Consider the following 19,680-nt stretch of genomic DNA (forward strand, 5'->3'; position numbering starts at 1 on the left):
CTTATTGCCAAGATCAGGTTTTTCGTGACATTTGATAGTGATAGAGGGGCTTATGAACCATATTACTTGCTGAAAGCAACATTTAAAAGAGTTACAGCGGGAGAGACGTCTTATCAATTAGCGCAAATCTAAACCAGGCGGTAGAAATGATACGAAAGTCAGGTACACTTGTGTAGTCTTATTATTGAATATAGCATATCTTCTGTTATTGGCTAGAGTTATCGCTGCTTCAAAGGAGTTTTTGCTTTAAGTATGTTTGTTAAGTAACGTAGACTTCATGGAGACGACTTTAATTAGTTGACAGAAGATGTGTAAATGTGTACAAGAGAGCAGGTGGTATGGCAAATTTCTTGAAACTGCACTGTTTATTTAAGAAAACTGTCATAATAACCTCATGCACGACTTCAATAAATTTTCAAACGTTCTTTGTTATTCACTAAGCAGGTAGATTTCATTAGAAAAACGTGCAATGAAGCTTGCTTGACCTCAAGTAACATAAATCAAATGTGCTTGTCACGAGCAACAACTATTTGTATTTCGCACGCTGCTAGGGTTTTTTGCAACGTGCATAGATAAGAAAACTGTGCAGTTATAAAACGTAATTTTGCAGTGCCAAGAAATATTATTACAGTTTTCTGTTATTGTTTTGGAAAGTTCGTCTTTCCCGGTCTTCTCCTCAATTTTCTCCCAAATCCCTATTGCTGGTACCCAGGGTTGGCAGTTGTACGTTCCTCTTTTGCACCAGTATCAGGGACGGATTCCGGGGGTTTTGGTTGTGTGACACCCCCCTAATATTTTTGTGTTATTTGGTAAATTTTGCTTCTTTTCGGTAAAAAACTTTTTGGTAGTCAGTAGAAACAAAATGACGCAAAAATTGATTTATCTACCTTCTTTCTTCTTAATCCTAAAACTAGGAAAACATGATTTTGAAAGTGGCTTTTCCATTATTTTCTAATCATTATCTAACACCTTCCCTACCCCCTCCCCCCGTGCACAATTGCCAGAGACAGCCCTGAGAACAAAAATGGCGTATACCTCGATCTTTTTTCTTCAATGATAGAAATTGGACGAAGGAAAATTTCTGCGCAAAAACACATTTTTGTGTTGAAAATTTTCTCAATTTTGAGTTACCAGTTTTTTTCCTCGAAAACCTGTCTCTGTATCTCTTGATGCATCCACGTTTGAATAGAATTTAATAGATAGTTTTGGTTTGCTTTTCCATTTTAAGATTCAGCTGTCATAAACGATTAATAAGTGTACCTGTGAAATCCCTCTCCAATTAATTTGGTAGAATCTGGACAGGCAAGTTTGCTCTGCCAGGTCACAGCGTCTTGCCAAGATCTCTGCACTAAATGCTGAATTTTTTAAGAAAACTCAAAATCTGTGAATGATTTTGTATCAATAACGGAACAGCCAAGCTATATCGTTAAATTGATCTTTATATAATGATATATACAGAAGGGTGGCCTGGAGACAAATATTCAAGGTGCCGATGGTTATTACCGACGAAGGATAAAATGAGGTGGCATGCATTTAGACGAGGTACCCTAACGATCGATCATTGAGCCCTTGCACCCCTGCGCCGCCACCCCTGTTTATACGTAATTTGAACTTTCAAGTATCAGTCAAATTGTGACTGGGATCTTCCCTTCTTGAATTGAATAAAAAAGCTTCACCATGCTATTAGGAAGCACATCAATCTTAATGCTCTAATCTCGAACAACATCTACTGAGTGATCAGTTTACGGGACCATCTTGATCCACTTTTGCATTATCTGAATCATCAAAACAGGTGTCTTAATCTTCTTTAACTAAAGTAAAACACTGTTAGGTATTTTATGTTTCATGTGATCTTTTTTACTGAAGAGTGTGTGTTTTGTCTGGACTTTGTTTAAGCTGTTATCATAAAATTTCTCCGTAAAGCTTCTCGTAGAGAATTCCTATCAAAACATTCAAAATAGTGTTTTTTTGGACCACAATGATAATTTTATCAACCGTGCTTGCTTATTTTATAGAAAGTTTTTAATACTGCTAATTGTGAAAAAACTATTGCCAACGTGAAATTCGTACCGTATTATCATCACTAGAAAACAACGATCAAATGAGCGTTTTACTAATAGGACTAATTTAATCTTTTGTTAGAAAGTTTTTTGTTAGAATAATGTTGTGTGTTATCACCAAGGGCTTTTTTGTTGTTTTCCTAGTTGTGAACAACAGCAACAACTAGATATAATTCTTACTTTAAGGCAGTGTGTCGTGCATTCATTGGCTAATATTTGTTGAATTCCGAGGGTCCTCGGAATAGAGTACCGAAGTGAAGCGTCATCAAAAATATTTTTTTAGAATTTCTTAAACTTGACTACAAAATCTGGAAGACCAGCATAAAATACTTCTCAATATGAAATATTGGCTAGATATATTCAAATTTGGCGAGATATGGCCAATGGAAGATTTTAAATTTGCTAACGAATTACTGTTACAGTATTCTGGCATGATTCATATAGTTATGAACCAATACCAAATTACAGAGGTTTGATGAGGCAAAAGCCTGTGCTCATCTTGCCATACCTTAAGAATTTGTAATACCTTGAATTGATTTTTCATATTTAGATGATATCTGTGACGTCATCACTTCAGTACTCTTTTAGAGCAGTGAGTCAACTTAGTATAACTGATCATTAGCAAGTGAGATACCTCCTTTGTTACGAAATGACATCTCACTGAAATGGGCATTTTAATTTTTAAATCAGTAAGTAAATTAACGGCGTGACACACTGCTTTTAGTCATATTCAATGGCGTTGCAAAGATGTTTATGGAGAGGAAGGGTCAAAACATGACCCTAAACATGACCCTAAAATTTTTCTAAAATTGACACAAATGTACTGGATATTTACACGCTGTATTCTTTAAATATTCTGTTAATATTTAGCCTGGGGAAATAAGATTGCTGAAGGTATGATCAATGTAATAGTACAAAAAGGGTGTGGTCTCAAAACCGTTGCTCTATAGGCTACGCCTATTACCCCTTCCACTACTCCCTATCAACTCATGTCAGATTTTACGTGTTTCATTGAACTATTCGTTGAACTAGACCGAAACAATGTACCATGTTTGCGTTCCAAGAAGAACGTTTGTTAGAAAATGGTACTGCGTGTAGTTCATATAGTATTTTGCAAGGCTTTCATACCTGGGTGTTTTCGAATCAGTGATATCATGTCGTTGCTTTTACCTTGTTGATCTTAATGAGCTAAAAACTCTTCCGTGTTGTTGCAAACAATGCCAAAAATTGCTCAATATGCTTGTCTGTTTATTGGGGTACCCAACGAGGTATAAATACGCCAGCAAGCCCGAGGGGCTTATCCAGAGTCCAGAAAACATTACGGTTTCACGGCTGTGAGTCGAAGGAAGGTTATCAGGCGATGCATTAGTTTTGAGAATGACCAATGCATAGTTGACTAGAGCATATAGAATGAGTGGAATTTACTGTTGTACTTGAACATTTCGTTTTCCCGGCAAAGCGTAAAGACAAAAGCAAAGCTGATTTTACTTAAATTTCATTTTCAATAAACTTTTGTTCAAATAATGTTAGGAAAATTTTGTTGAAGGCAAATAGGAAAAAATTTCTCTGCCAAATTTCATCAGTTGTTTTCTCAGCTCTGGGCGCATCACTCTTCGACAATCTCGTACGCCTTTGGGAAAAATCCTTTTGTTTTCGAGAAAAGTCCTCCAAAATCCCTGAGAATCCTATTGTTCTAAAAATATTAAGGAAGAGTGACATTTCATATCAAGTGTACTCAGAAAAACCTCATTCGCACAGTGATTCTCATAGATTTTTCTCATAATTTGCATAGGTGTATAGCTCTATAAGAAAATCTCACACCCAAAATTTTAGGGTTCTAGGTCAACTCGTTTCAAAGTTATGACGGGTCAAAATTGCAAAATTTCCAAAATCGGGAGCATTTGGACTAGCTCATTAAACCTAAGTGTAATGTAACAAAAATATCTACAAAACGACTGCAAAAATTATTGCTATATCAAGATTTGGCTGTAATAAAATGTTGAGTGCAATCCTGATCTAATTGAGCTGCAAAAAAACTCTTCTCAGATTCACTCTTTGTCAATCCATGTGTTCCCCCAATGGTTATTACTTTTCAGATGTGTTTACAATTTTAAATCTAATAACAATCACCGGAGAAATTTCAGCTCAAATTTAATGTATTGGATTTCATTTGGTGAATGATAACTGCTAAAGCAATGCATGGTCAGGCATTAACTTATCTGTTTACTGTCTTTTTAGCAAAGCAAAGAAAACCGACATTCCTTTCAAAGGGATTCCGCTTGCAAAGTTAAAGCCATTAAATGTTTTTATTGAAAACTACGAGAAGCATAAGCTTGGTTTTGCTACAGAGGTGATATTTTAGGATATGTTTAGAACTCACAGAGGAGCGATTCTTTGTAAAATATTTGCGCAGAGCTTTAGCGGGGTGCTCTGAACAATCAATGTACCTACAGTTGTTAAAAATCCGGTTTTTGAGCTGTTCTCTATCCGAACCTCAAAATTTAAAGAAAACTGATTCTAGAACATGACCCCGTTTCCAAAATCTTTGACTGCATCACCCCCCTTCCTCAGAGACGGGTGTTAAATGAAGTTAAGCGTAGGTCTCTGGAAATGCCTCCCGACCACACCCATTTTTATTATAGAAACATTTCGTTGTTTTAACTTAAAGTCTAAAAGGCAGCATTTTCAATATCAGGATATGCTTTCCCAATAATCTTATTTGCTTGCAAAAGTATTACATTGAAATTTATTTTCCCCCCTTTGCACCTTCAATGACTCCAATAGTCAAGCCTTGAGAAACGGGGTCAATTGAGTAATTTGTAATTTGAAGTTAGATGTCTTTATATAATGAATAGTCAATTCCTTATCTCCTTTCCGATGCTCAACTTCCAACCTGCAGCAACTTCGCAAAATTAATCTGATGGCAGCTCCCTTCTCTGAAATGAAAAAGGCAAAACTTCAAACACTTCAAAATTTGGTTGAAACGTGGTTTCTAAGAAATAAATTTGTTTGCTTATTCTGAAGCAATTTTTATGCTACCTCTCATGTTATTAATATTGGTCGACAAATTGTTTAACTAAAGCGACTACGTGCGTGGATTTTTGGTTGGGGGAAAGGGGTGGCGAAGGGTAAAGGAGCAGTAGTCCTCACGAATTAAAAAAATTCACAGCTATTCTACTTAACCGATCACGGGATACCGAGAAAAGTTCAGTTCAATGGAAATTCAATTCAATGACAATTCAATTTAATGACAATTCAATTCAATGATAATTCAATTCAATGACAGTTCATTGAAAGTTCAATCCACGTTTTCTCATTCGCACGTACATGCACACTGCACAGATTCCATTCAGAACAGCTGAGGATCTAATGCATGAAACGCAAATAGCTAGGTAAAAGAGAATAATTCTTTAAGATAATCAAATCCAACTATTGATATGATTTTCGTAAAGACCAGCAGCCAATTTTTGCATAGAGGGGGGTATGATTGAAATTTTACATCTTCAGTGTACTACTGAACTGATAATCTCGATAAAATCAACTGAATTGCGAATAAGATTCTTTCATTGGCTGTAAGATATTCTCATCCTTTCAGTTTTCACTTCTAGCCTATAGAAAATTGAAGTCCTTCTTTGCATCTTTTGGTATGTTTTGTGCCTCGCAGCATGCCGGATAGAGAATTTTCGAACACAAATCGTTCTCATCAGCTTGCAAGCTATCTTTGCATTGAATTTTCAATCATGTATTATTTTCCTTTCATTCGGAAAAAAATGAATTATTTGGCAATGTTGATAAGATTTGTTTGGGTTTGGAGGTTTTAGCGATTGTCGTGGCAGTGGGATTTTAAAGTCTCTTCTTTTAAGCTTGCGGTATTTGACAATGTCTTCTTAAAGAACAGAGAAAGCTATCTTCAACGATTTAAGAATCACCACTGGGCCTTGTACAGTATTCATTATTCATACGAATGAATAGGTTTATGCAATGTAGTTCTTTAAACAACATCAAAATGCACTCAACGCTCATTAACTTAGCCAATCGTGCCACATTTGTAATATCACCATAACGAAATTGTCATTAAAGTCTAAATGAAACTGAAATGATTACACTGATTAGAAGTGTAGACAGTATAATGTATGTTCTCTTTGTGAATGAAGAATCTCAAGCCATTAGATTCAAGCAATTTTCAGTTATTTTTCAGTTTGCGTGACTCGTATCACCTGGCTCTTTTCCAAGGCCTTTCTTCTGCGAACAGAAGTAACTCTGTGTAATATTTTGATAGGTAAGATGTACCCTTGGCCTTGCTACTGGCAAAATCATGGAGCACAGGCGGCTACCCCCCCCCCTCCCAACTACCCACCGACGCTATACCCTACAATCTTGGCAAAAAATTCCTAAGACTTTTAAACAGGTCGGTTTCTAGCTATTGGGCTCGGGGGGGAGGGGTGGTGTTTCTATGTTCAATTTGCCGACAAAGTGGGTGAGTTTGGAAATTTGCCGACTAAGCGTCCCTAGATGGCAAAAAACTCCTCGTTCTTGCAATGGAAATATTTTTCATTCGGGGTATCACGCTTCAAGCACCCCTCTATAGCGATAGGCATGCTGAATAAGAAAATTAAGACAAGTCCCTTTTCTTTTTATCATACACACTGGTGACTTAACTTACTCTCCCGGTGGACAATATAAAGAAGTTGGTTACAGAGTAAGGGGGCAGACAGGTGCAACAACTCCCATCCCAACATTAATTTGGATGGTAGTCGGGGGCTGCATATTGTGTTATTAGCTTGGTTTGGTCTTCTGTGATTTAAGCATGTCACAAAACAGCTTAAAAATCTTAGTTACAGTTGATTTTCGTTGAGTCGTACCGGGATGATTACTCGGATTTTTACTTAGTCAGGCTAATTTTCAGTTCGTATTGGATTTAACTACCTTGTTCAAGTCAAAAATCACTCCGGATAATTTCGATATTTGCTCAGTCGGATCATTTCCTTAACCCCCACCCCTCTGAAATTCTACTTTAAAGCCCCGGTGAAACGCATCCAACATTTCATCTAACATTTATTCCCAAAAAATTAGAATGTTCATTGATGAGTGGTGGGTGGGTGTAAGCGGGTGGTCAAACGCATCCAACATTTCACCCAACATTTCATCCAACATTTCCATCACCGTGCATCGTCTGCGCAGCGACATGTTTGCAGCACTGATTCACAGATGATAAAAAGGCGCTTAAAACAAAAGTGAATAATGATAGCTGATTTAAAAAACAACGCGTTGAAACGTTTAGCTTCTCGTTAGGCCTACGCCTAAATCTAGATCGCCATCGCTGCTGTAAGTCACAGTCACATCAACATGTGACTCTCCACGCCAGTGCCTGATTCGCCACTCTTTCCTCAGCTATTATTTGCTAGATACTTTCATTATGCTTTTACTTTCCATTTTTTACTCGATAACTTTGAAAAAAGTTGGTCACAAATCAATCTCGATTCACCTCGGCTCAAGTGGTAATAAAAAAGTTCGAATTCTACTCTAGCTATCATATGTCAAATAGATTCGGTACATGCATTATTAAAACTTCGCTTAAATCTGATACATATTTATGGCTCAAACTGAGCCAACTCGTAAGATGGTCTCTACGCATATGCGACCTTTTCCCACACTCAAGCACATTGTACCACCTTGATTAAGGTAATTCCCACAACGTTGTATTGCCTCGATTACATTCAAATTATAACGCATGTGAGTACTTTTCCGTGAGAACATTCAAATGTCTTCATTAAATCTGTGATTCTCACAGTTACGAGAATCTTGTCTCAGTATCAAATCGCGTGGGGCATACATAAAAAATAATGCTATTAATTATTAAGAAATATAAAACACTAAATAAAAATGGATTTCGGCATTATAATTCATAAAAAAATGTCTTTGAGTCATTAAAGCATACTTCTGGCTTATTATTCCCAGTATTAAGTATAATCTTCCTATCAAAACCACTTGGATTCAAACGAAATACATATCTTTTGAATACCAACGAGTCTTCAGTGATGGGTGGGGCATTTGAGATTGCTAACATTTGGTTGCTTAACAGTGGAAAACCTAGGATTTGCGGTTAAAGATCTGAAACATTTTCAGAAATTTGATGCAGATGTAGTCATAAGCCCCAATCTTGCATTGATTAATTCTTTGAAGAACTGCCATGTTTTATGAATGGTTGCGGAATTTATAGATGAGAATAATATAGAACTTATCCTCTACGACAATAAGCCTCATGAAAAATTTACTGCTTTTTATAAAAGCTTCTTTAAACCTTTGAAGTAAACAAAGATTTAGCAAGCTCTAATAAATGTAAAACATGTTTCATATCAGACCTTTGAACTTTTCTCTAGAATCTTTTGGCTTAGGTTTTGTCAGAGAATAGAAAGAAAGGCTGGGGGTACATTATAGGCGAGAGAAGATAGAAAATATTTCCCTTACAACTTGGCTGTCACTGCCACGCTCTCTAAATCTATGGAGACGTAACGGGACGATCCACAGGAAACTGACGCTCCGCGTTTCACGGTACGATTTATCGGTCGTAATTTTGTCCACAATGTGACTCCATATAGGTCATCTGTGCCTGACACGCCTTTGCTTGTCGCTATAAGGCATCCAGTGTAGCACAGGTTTCACTATAACATTATTGCTGCATTTATTTCTAACAAACCTTTTGTTTTCTTACTCGATAAAGTAGACAGTGAAAATATTCGCCAACTAGAAATCTTGAAGATAAAATTCCTTTGGGGATATATGTCCCAGACACCCTTTTTGTTCCATACATTGTCGCTTCAAGATTTCTGTAAGCAGATTGGTACACAATCTTTCTGTAGTGAGGCAGAATACAAACCGTCTTACCGGAAAACTATGTCTCCATCATAATACCTGATTCTTTTTGGCATTTCTCAACCATTTTGTCACCTCAGGGTTTCCTACAGCTCTGTGTTACATCCACTTTTCCACTTTTAGTTTCTTTTTCTCGCTCAGTCATAGATCTTTCCTCTTTTTTCTGCCATTTCTTCTGTTGTCAATTGTCGTCTTTTTTACTGTAAGCACTTTACAATGTGACGTACAATGTGAAATGATATCTTGATGTTTTGTTAGCACATTTCTATTCTTATTTATAAATTAAATTCTTAGAATAGCCGTTTTGTGTCGTAGGAAATGGTGCGAAAATATATATCAGTCCGTGAAGTCAAATATAATGGCTGAAAAAGAAGGTTAGAAGTTTCTTCTTCTTATGCAATAATTGATGTTGTATCACGTGATGAAAGAAAAAGATACTAGACACATCCACATTCTTTATAGTGAGTTGAATAAAGGTGACGTAAAATATTAAGGGATTTGTATAACGTATTCAAGTATGAATGCACCTTCTCTACCCTGACTAAACCATGTTGGAATCCCATGAGGATCTTGGAGATTGATGCAAGCTAGAATGTACAATAGGCTGCAATAGACCTTTTAAACCTTATACTTGATGAATATTGTGGAACTTTGAAAGTTCAAAGAGCTTAGGAAACGTTCCCAGTCACCTTTTGAGGTTTCATATGTATGGTCATCTAAGTTCTGAAGAAGTGCCTCTCCAACTTGATTCCTACCACCCCCCAGATTTTGCAATGTTACTTAATGGTAGCTCTGAACAATGCTCTTCGTTGGTTAATTTATTTATAAACTGACAATGGCAGTTGGATCTTATGCCCCGAAAGGCTTATGATTTCCGATCACCTATCTTTCCAATAATTACTGGCTGGATAACATAAATCAGCAGAGTCCTGAAAAGTTGCACCCGCCTCTCCTGACAACTTTGTTTTTTCAAAACTTTTCTAGAAATTTGTAGCTTTTTTTTAATAACAGATTTTTTCAGAGACCGATGTAAAGTAAAATGCTTATGTTGATTAATAACAAAATCGTGTCATTATTCAAATTTAAAAGTTATAAAAAGTCACTGCCTACATTTTACTGAGCAAAGCAGTTTCATATTTAAAAAGCAGCACTGCAAGCGTATTCATGTTAAAAAATTACAAAATGAAACAATTATTGAAACCATGTACAGAGCGTAAAGAAAGGGAAGAGGAGGCCACGTCTCTAGCCATGTATACAGATTTATTAACGTCTTTACTTACTAAAGAAATAAAGCTCATTACCATATGTTTTGTAGAAGACAAATCGCTTAAACCGATCAAAGCTATTGACGATGGAGAATATTTGGCAATAGACGAATTTGAAAAGCATTCCAAGCATTTTTTGTCATCATTGAATGAAGATGGGAGTCTTGAGGGGAAGTATGAAGTTATCTCCAAAGTAAGCCTCTTGAATCTATTTATTTTTACTGTATCCCCTATTTTTCACGCAAGCAAGTTGCCAACGAGGTTGATTAATTAGGTATAGTGATAAACTAGCTTACGTGTCGCACAATATATTGTAGCAATATAAGTTGAAGTTAAGGTGAGAGAAACTTAAAGGCGAATTTTAAAAAGCGACGTTTCCAGCGAAGCCTGTTATCAAGTCAATATATTATTGGTGTTTTCCAAACTGTGAAGACTACACAAGACTCATTTCTTCGATTGTTTTTAGCTTTTTGTAACAGCGAGGATGAATTTTTAATCTCATTGTTTTTGTTTATAGGACTTAATAAAGCTTGTTGTGAGTCAAGGTAAGATTGAGTTTTTATTTATAAATATTTTGATTTAGAAAGTTTATCAAATCAACTTATTCGTAGGAATTAATAAAGCTGGTTGCGAGTCCAAGTAAAATTAAGTTTTTATTGATAAATATTTTGATTTAGAAAGTTTATCAAATCAACTTTAAAAACTAAATAAAAATAGAGCTTTTTCGGCTGTTAAATTTTTATGAGGTCAGAAGGTTTATTTAGACACCCTTTTGTTAGGTTTGGAGTTCAACAAATTAGAATGTTTCCCTTGAAAAGTTGGCTTCAGCTGTTGATAGAAATCATTTTATGTTTTTGAAAAAGGGTTCCCTTCTTTCAACGATTTGTATTTGCTAGAATTTTGACTCAATCTTTCATTGCTTCTTTGATTGATTTTTCTATTAGTCGTTCCCAGAGTTCATGACCCGTCTCCTACAATCAATCTAAGTATAAAGAAGCGTACCGATAGTTCATTAAAGCTTCAATTTTATTACACACTTCTTTATTACAATGTATCTAAAGCTATTTCGGCTCAAGTTTTACGAACTAGTTAAGTGTAATAATAGCTAGGTTCCAATTTAATCTCCAGTTGACATTTTAATTATCTTGATTTTTTGCACAAACAAGAATGCTTCTAAGATGTTTTCATGATTAAGCAAGACAGCTGGAAAATTGTGACTTTTTTCGACTCTTGCCAAATTTAAATGTTGTTTCGACTAAGGATGATTCAAGAATGATATTATCAAAATTTTTTTCAAGAATAATTATTTTCGGCAAAATAAAGAAACCGTAAAAAATTGATGTAAAGTTGTTTTTGGCTGTCTGTCACAATGTGCTCGATGCCGTTTAGGCAAAACTTACATGTCACGTATACATGTCATGAGATTCTATACATGATGTTTAGGCATATATGTCATTGAATGTCATTAAATATCATTAAATGTATAGAACAGAACTCAGAACTGTCCTAAATTGTGACTTATAACCGTCCTGTTCTATGCACCGAAGCTTATAAAAGTGTTTATATCAAATAGGAATAATGATCTGAGCATAGATTTTTTGTTTTATATCGAATCCTATGCCTTCTAGGAATCTATGATGGAAGATTCCGTACAACACTTAAGACATTCACAAGCGCACTAGAGGTCGATTGGGAGGAGATTGATCACTTCGAGCAATCACTTGTGGAAGAGCTAGTTAAAATACGATCGGATGAAGAACAAAGGTAATGTAATGTTTTACTATGAATGGCTAAAACAGAAGATAACTAAAATCTAAATATGTTTGACCAGTTGATGTTTCCGATTATCGCCAGATTGCTGATTATTGTTATTACCAATTTAACACATGGTATGATTGATCATGAACAAAGTCGATCTGGTGTTGGATTCAATAATCCATTAAGCTGATGTTAGATTCGATCACTTATCAATCCAATGCTAGATTCAATTACCGGGCAATCTAATGGTATGTTTGATTCGATCTCCTGTTAGTCTAACGTTTGATTCGATCACCTGATAATCTATTGTTAGTTTCAATTACCGGTCAATCTAATGGTACGTTTAATTCGATCTCCTGTTAGTCTAACGTTGGATTTGATCACCTGTCAATCTAATGTTAGATTCAATTACCGGTCAATCTAATGGTACGTTTGATTATCTGTAGATTCTTAGGCCTTTACGGATTGTAAGACCAGTAACTTAGTCAGCCTCCTTGTATTAAGTGCGTTTACAGTAACAACTTGCATAAAAGAGCTGGTGCTTTCCTGGAACAGGCTGAAATTTTCCCTATCCTTTAAAATAGTAGCTGGTTCATATATTGGATTTACAGTTCTTGTTGGCTAAAATTTCTCGTTAGGTTCATAAACTTCCCTTTTCATTTGTGTTGGCTGTTGTTCCATCTGCATCTCCTTAGCCTTTATTGGGAATTTAATTAGCTTGCAGTCTAGTGACATCTTAGACATAACTGTTAAGCTAGTTTCATAATCTTCTTTGAAATGCCTGTGAGATAAGATGATTCGGAAGTTTGCATAGCTACTAAACTGACTGACCTATTTAGTAGTGAAAGAATCTTTTGAGAATTAATGATTGATATTTGACTATGATGAGCTGCAGTCAACAAATTAGGCTAGGTCACCAGCCACAACACTACATCAGATTGCTCAAAGTCTCTTACTGTTTTTTCAGAGAAAAGAGACGACAGACAGAACAACAGAAAAGAAATTTGAAAAGAGCTTTTGTGATTGGCCTAACTGCTGTTGGTGGTGGAGCTATTTTGGGTACAATTTAAATAATTTGTTTCCGTTCCATATTGTTATCAAATTGACTAAAAGCCTTGCGATGTTGAATTAGCTTGAGAAAAGTTAAAAAATCTTGTCCTGCTAAGGCGACAGGAGTCAGACTGCTCTATAAATAGCTCTTCAATGGCTTAGTTTTCCCTAGTTCTTCGAAGGTCTAGTTTTTCAAGGTCCCTCTAAATGGCGATAAATACACCTTTTTCAGTACAACTTGATTTGATTAAATTGAAGCCATATGTTTTCAAAATGTTGATGAGAGATAAATCAATAATTTTCTCAGCCTTTTAGCTGATCTCAAAGCCTTTTTCATGGATTATCTCATAGTTCGTTTATCAGAATACCTGGAAGCTTTTAAAGCATTTTAGAATGGGGGTTGGATTTGGGAGATTAACAGATTATCAAATCTAGTGAATCTAATTAACGGCGTATATATTTTCTAGTTCGCTGATTTTGCGCTTTAACTAGAGTTTCAATGGCTTCGACTGTTTGCTATAAAATATTGATGACGCAATTAAATTTAATCTGATTACAAGGAAGTTCATGTAGAGAAGTTAATAGCACTTTCTGTGTCTGCTTTGTTGGTTTGCCACTGGATGTTGTAGTAGATAATCATTTGGTAGATTTTCAAGATGGTAAAAGTGGTTACAAATACAGTTAAAGATGTGGAAGCTACTGTATTTTTCGGGATTATCTGTTACAGGGAGGTTGTGAGTTGTAGGGAGATGTCGGTTGTAGGAAAAAGTCAGTTGTAGGGAGAAGTCAGTTGTAAGGAGATGTCAGTTGTAGGGAGATGTCAGTTGTAGAATGTTGTCAGGTGTTGGAAGACGTCAGTTGTATGGAGATGTCAGTTGTAGGGAGCTGTCAGTTGTAGGGAGATGTCAGTTGTAGGGAGATGTCAGTTGTAGGGAGATGTCAGTTGCAGCGAGATGTCAGTTGTAGGGAGATGTCAGTTGTAGGGACATGTCAGTTGTAGGGAGATGTCAGTTGTAAAATGTTGTGAGGTGTAGGGAGAGGTCAGTTGTAGGGAGATGTCAGTTGTAGGGAGATGTCAGGTGTAGGGAGATGTCAGTTGTAGAATGTTGTCAGGTGTTGGAAGATGTCAGTTGTATGGAGATGTCAGTTGTAGGGAGATGTCAGTTGTAGGGAGATGTCAGTTGTAGGGAGATGTCAGTTGTAGGGAGATGTCAGTTGCAGCGAGATGTCAGTTGTAGGGAGATGTCAGGTGTAGGGAGATGTCAGTTGTAGAATGTTGTCAGGTGTTGGAAGATGTCAGTTGTATGGAGATGTCAGTTGTAGGGAGATGTCAGTTGTAGGGAGATGTCAGTTGTAGGGAGATGTCAGTTGTAGGGAGATGTCAGTTGTAGGGAGATGTCAGTTGTAGGGAGATGTCAGTTGTAGGGAGATGTCAGTTGTAGGGAGAGGTCAGTTGTAGGGAGATGTCAGTTGTAGGGAGATGTCAGTTGTAGGGAGATGTCAGTTGTCTGTTGTAAGAAGGTTTTTATTTAAGGGAAATGTCCATTTTAGGGCAAGTAGATGTCCGTTGTAGAGAGATATTCATCGTTGGAAGAAGTTCATCATAAGGAGATGTCTGTTGAAGGGAAATATCAGAAAGATGCATGAAGAATATATTTTGAAGCAAAATTATTTGGCTGTTTTTTTGTATTGTCTGTTACAGGATTTGTCCGTTTTTAGAGGTATCCATTTTGGAAGGTGTCCATTTTAAAAAGTATCCGTTAATTCATGCTGCTTGAAAGGTTACGGAAGAAATTAATGTGCTGCTTTAGATATTTCAGAAAGCCTTGAACGAGAGTCCTGAACGAGAGCCCATCGGCATAGATATTAAATTCGACACAAGTTACGTCAAATTTACTTCTTTGCGACTTTTTCATTGAACACGTGATTAGAAAAATTTAGAAGAGTTAATATGACCAAGCGGTAAAACCTCTTATACTGGGATTCGCTGGAACTCATGTTTAACTCTCTATTTTGACGCTATATTTGTATTTGATCCAACCCAGCTTCCGAAGGTTGTTTTTGGACACCTGGAAGCTATGATTATCGAGCGGTGTACGGGTCATTCCTCTCGGTGTGACGACACATTGTGATTCTAGTTGTCTTTAAAATCCTGCTGTCTTTACACTTTCTCTTTAACCTTATCCAGTGATGGGGCTGCGATGGCCCTCCTGGTGTGGGCAGTCCTCTCTCACTCTTCAGGTCCTCTGCACTTTACGATGGAGCTGCGATGGCTCTCCTGTGTAATCGGTAAAAAAAGGGGCAGTGCGGGTGAATGACTCGGCCTTGGGTGATGGCTTGAAAGCACCACCCGATAGCTCTGGCAGAGCACCTGACGTATAAAGTCAGGGGTTGTGAGTTCGAGCCTCGCTCGGGTCTGTTATTTTCCCGCACTCTCTATTACATTGTCATTCCTGCGCCTTGGACTATAGACAGCCATGGTAACTCTCTTCTCTTCAAATAAAAATTTGGTTATGTCACTGACTCGAACCACAGCCGCTTGGATCTGTTTTCAGCGACGCTAACCACCGAGCCACTCGCATGCTTGTCTGCCTGTCCATCTAGCAGCAGATATGTATTAAGTGGCAACACTCTGGAGGCTAAATTAAGAAAGACAGTAATCATAATCTAAGTCATCATATTTTTAGCTCAGGATAAGTTTTCTTTAACGCCGTCTACCCTACTCACATAATAATGCAATGATTGTTTAATATCGTCGTATTTGTGTTCATAGCGTTATCAGCTGGCCTAGCCGCTCCTTTGATCGGTGCAGGGGCGGTTGCAGTCCTCGGCAGTGGATCAGCTGCAATTTTCACTGGTGCATCTGGCTTGGCAGTTATTACGTCAATATTTGGAGCAGCTGGTGCTAGTTTAGCCGGTAAGCTCATTCGCATTTTTGTATCCAGTTCAGTTTTTATTGCAAATTCCACGTTCGTTTGTTCCAAGTAAACAGTTATCCACTACAAGTAAGTTTACATAAGTATGCTCAATGTAAAAGGTATTCTAATCATATAAACATTTCAGGAAAGGAATTCACTTAAATAAACAAATACACTCTAGAGAAACAAGCTACCTTGCAGCTGATTGTCCAGTACCTTCGTAAAGGATGACGATCAAAATTACAAGCTATTATTACCTTAGTTCAAGTTATGAAAAGACGAGATTTCCAATGAGTACGAATTGGTACGAAATCCTGTTTTTATTAGAAAAGCTGGATGATTTATTAGAAAAGCTGGATAATTTTTATTAGAAAAGAATTTTTCGTCCATTTTTTGTTTGAACGATGTTTTAAAGATTTAATTGACCTTAATTATAAACTTTGTTTTTATGCCTGGAAGAGGCATTTTAGAATTAAAGGTGAAAAATTTCTGTTCAGATTACCTCTTTAGCATTTTAGAACTATAAACGAATAAAGAAGGATTTCGCCTATAAAGAGCAAGGAACTAGGAGAAACTACCATATAACCCGAAAGCGTATCATATATACCCATAACATTTATGTGAAACAGAATATGCCAAAAATCCTATGATAAGTTTCCCATGTGCACTTGCAATTGTGGGACAGTTCTCTTTAGCCAATAATGCGTGGATGTAATCACCGTCTTCAGTTCATACATGCTGGTTTCAATATTTGCTTGAGTAGGAGACATTAAACAAGGCTTAATCGGAGTTGCATTTATCTTCACTCAGTAGTCTCTTTATCTACTTTAGATGGAAATTAGAGTTTCTGTTATCGGCTTCTGTCGTGTGCGATTAATCGAAAAAGTTTCTGCTTTTTTCTCTCAAACTTCTCAAACCATAGCAACCTAAAGCTCTGATGCTCTGAATATAGGCGAAAGATATTTCGTTATTTCTCTACTGAATGAAGCTGAACAGGCTCAATTTTGAAAAATCCGATATAACTGCCATCTTAGACGTTCAGATTTCGTCGAATTCAATCATTCTTATAGCGTAATCCGACTTTCACCCAACTTAACATGCTTTCAGTTTTCAGGATTGATTTGGCTAATTGATTGAAAATTAATCTCAGCAGAAGGAACCAGGATTGCTTATTATCTCTGGACTTAGCTCAGCAATGAATGACCAGTGTAAGACTCAATCTGAATGCATGAATAAGAGATTCATGAATTTTTGGTTGCGTCTAGGTCTGACACTCGGCTAAGGAATATAAAAACTGCTTTTTACCAAGTAGGTATGTGCAGCAATAATTGTCTAGCACATTAAGATGTATCTCCGATTTCGAAATTTTACTATGAAGATATCAAAATCACTCTGTTTGAAGTTAATCAACGAAATTTGAATATTTATGGTGATAAAACAAAGATTTAGTTTGATTAGAAGCCCATCTATCTATCTCTTTTTAAGTACCGTTTCCTCTTAGGACGTACAATGCCTGCCAAAAGTACTTGGAACACCCAGCAATTTACACTGCATTTGATATCTTTCATTCCTTTCATGAAAAAATTGCTACTTCCGCCCCCTTCCCCCTAAAACAATGTTGATGATTTAGAGAAATAAGATAAAAGAAGCGCAAAAGAAAGTGCTTCCGAAAATCCTAGCCCGTTTGATAGTAAACCAACATTGTTCTGTAGGGGAGAGGGGGATGATTGATTTTTACCTTGGAAATTGATGTCAGTGTTCCAAGACTTTTGGCAGGCATTGTAGGTGACCATGCATTTACACAAATCTCTATCTTTGCAGGCTATTAGCACCTTCTTAATTGTAAATCTTTCCTGCTCCTCATCAGGCACTTGGGACTTACCAAGACTCGTCAAGTAATTCAGACGAGGTCTCCCCCATTTTTCTTTCAATTTTGCCTGTTGTGCCTTAAAGCCTATGCGAAGTCTTGCATGTGTTTGAAGTCCCAAAAAGCATCATGCCTCTTAAAGTAAAATACTTTATACTATAGAGTTCGAAAGAATGACGTCATCAAAATCTATTTTAAGAATTGTTTACTTTTGACCACATTATCTCCAAGAGCACCGTTAAATATTATATAAATTCTTGAACATTTTTTATTCTTGTGTGAGATATGGTCAATGAAAGATCAGAGAGGTTTGTGTGAATCAAACTAGATGAATCTAGGTGTGAACAAAAAATAGCTGTGCATTTTTTGTCATTTGCTCAATTTTGTCGTTTTCTAGCGTTTCATACTTTGAAAGTGTATCGAGCGAAAAGTTATTCAACTGGATGTGAAATTTTGTTCAGTCATAAATTAGATGAAAGAACCTCTTACCCTTCTTCTTGTAAAATGATTATGACGCTGCTTTGTAATGTATTTGTGCATATAAGCCACAAGTACCTGAATATGATTCCCTATTGACAAGATAAAGGGAGCGAAACGCTATTCAAAAAGGGCCTCCTACTGTTCTATTCAATTCCCTGATTAATATTTGAACACATTTCAAACCACCATCTAGCAATAAGCCAAATGTATTGCTTGTCGGTTTTTCCTCCTGTTTGATAAGATCTTTGAAATAATTGAAAAGTGAAGATATAACTTAATAAGTATATTTGTATATCTATTGATGGAATATTAATTTTGCATGTTGCATGTTGACTTCTTCGTCAGCACTTCTGTCTTGTAATTCTGCCTTGGTTCCAAAATTTATGATTTATCAAAGCAACAGTAATCTTATAATGACTTTCATGTTCCTCGCTGGCCATATGTGTAAAGGCCCTGTAAAACAGTCAAATAACTTCATCAGATATCAATATTGTTGAATATTCATTTGTTGAATAAAGCCTTCTTCTCGTTTTTCTGCCGAGCTGGAGCACAAGCAGAAAGCCTTTTCCTCCTTTTCACGATTTTAAGATTTCAATATTTAAGGAAATTCTGCTGCACAAACCGAACGTAAAACAGGAACCCAAAAGTCCAAAAAGATACTTTTTGCACTTTTAGACGCATTGAGTTATTCTGTTTTAACATATGTGTTCAAATTTGGATTCTGGCTGACAATGCCTGTGACGTCATCATTCTTGGCTTCTGAATAACATCGTTTATCTCTTTCATTGCATTTATTTTCTAATGCTTAAACAAAAAGCGTTAGTGGCTGTTCAAACGTGTTTTATCTTTGCATTTATGTTAAAGTTCACCCTATATACTGTAAACTATTATTCTCAGATGTGATACATTTTTATTGCATTGGATTGGCCAGGGTGTTATGGACTAACAATAAATTGAATTGAATTAGATTCAGTTAGATTTAAGGAGATTGAATTGTACTAGACCTTTTGTTTCTTTTCTAGGATACAAAATGACGAAAAGAATAGGGAAAATTGAACAATTTGAATTCGGCTCTTTAAGCAACGGAAAACATCTACACGTGGCCCTAGCTGTGTCTGGTTTCTGTGGAAGCGATGACAATGATGGTGACGTAGCAAGTTTTGTTAAACACCATTCATTCATCTTCATGTGCAAGGCATTTGAAGGCGTTGTCTTAAGATACAGTTTCAAGTCAGTCTGGTCCCACAGTTTTATCTCAGCAAGAGATGTACTTATGATTTTTTTGCCTCAAGCCGAAAACGGACTCCGGAAAATGATCCGCGGATCGGATCAGATTTTGTGTTGCGCAAGCGCTTTGGATGCAAAAATGGTCACATGACTGATCCGCGACGGATCGAAACGGATCGAAA

At 36.6% G+C, this 19,680-nt stretch overlaps 1 protein-coding gene across 1 annotated transcript in view; it reads left to right on the plus strand.

Moving 5' to 3' along the window:
* The window catches only part of LOC135695474 (uncharacterized), a 33,261-nt gene that overhangs the window by 3,458 nt on the left and 10,123 nt on the right, over positions 1–19,680 (plus strand). Inside the window, exons 3-9 of the mRNA XM_065214570.2 lie at positions 9,249–9,307; positions 10,249–10,391; positions 10,716–10,743; positions 11,827–11,962; positions 12,924–13,015; positions 15,780–15,923; positions 19,294–19,416. Coding sequence (XP_065070642.1) covers positions 9,249–9,307; positions 10,249–10,391; positions 10,716–10,743; positions 11,827–11,962; positions 12,924–13,015; positions 15,780–15,923; positions 19,294–19,416 — 725 coding nt within the window. The remainder of the gene's footprint in view (positions 1–9,248; positions 9,308–10,248; positions 10,392–10,715; positions 10,744–11,826; positions 11,963–12,923; positions 13,016–15,779; positions 15,924–19,293; positions 19,417–19,680) is intronic.

Source organism: Rhopilema esculentum, chromosome 2, assembly GCF_057945365.1.
Source record: "Rhopilema esculentum isolate cy_ngs chromosome 2, ASM5794536v1, whole genome shotgun sequence".
NCBI classification, from domain to species: domain Eukaryota; kingdom Metazoa; phylum Cnidaria; class Scyphozoa; order Rhizostomeae; family Rhizostomatidae; genus Rhopilema; species Rhopilema esculentum.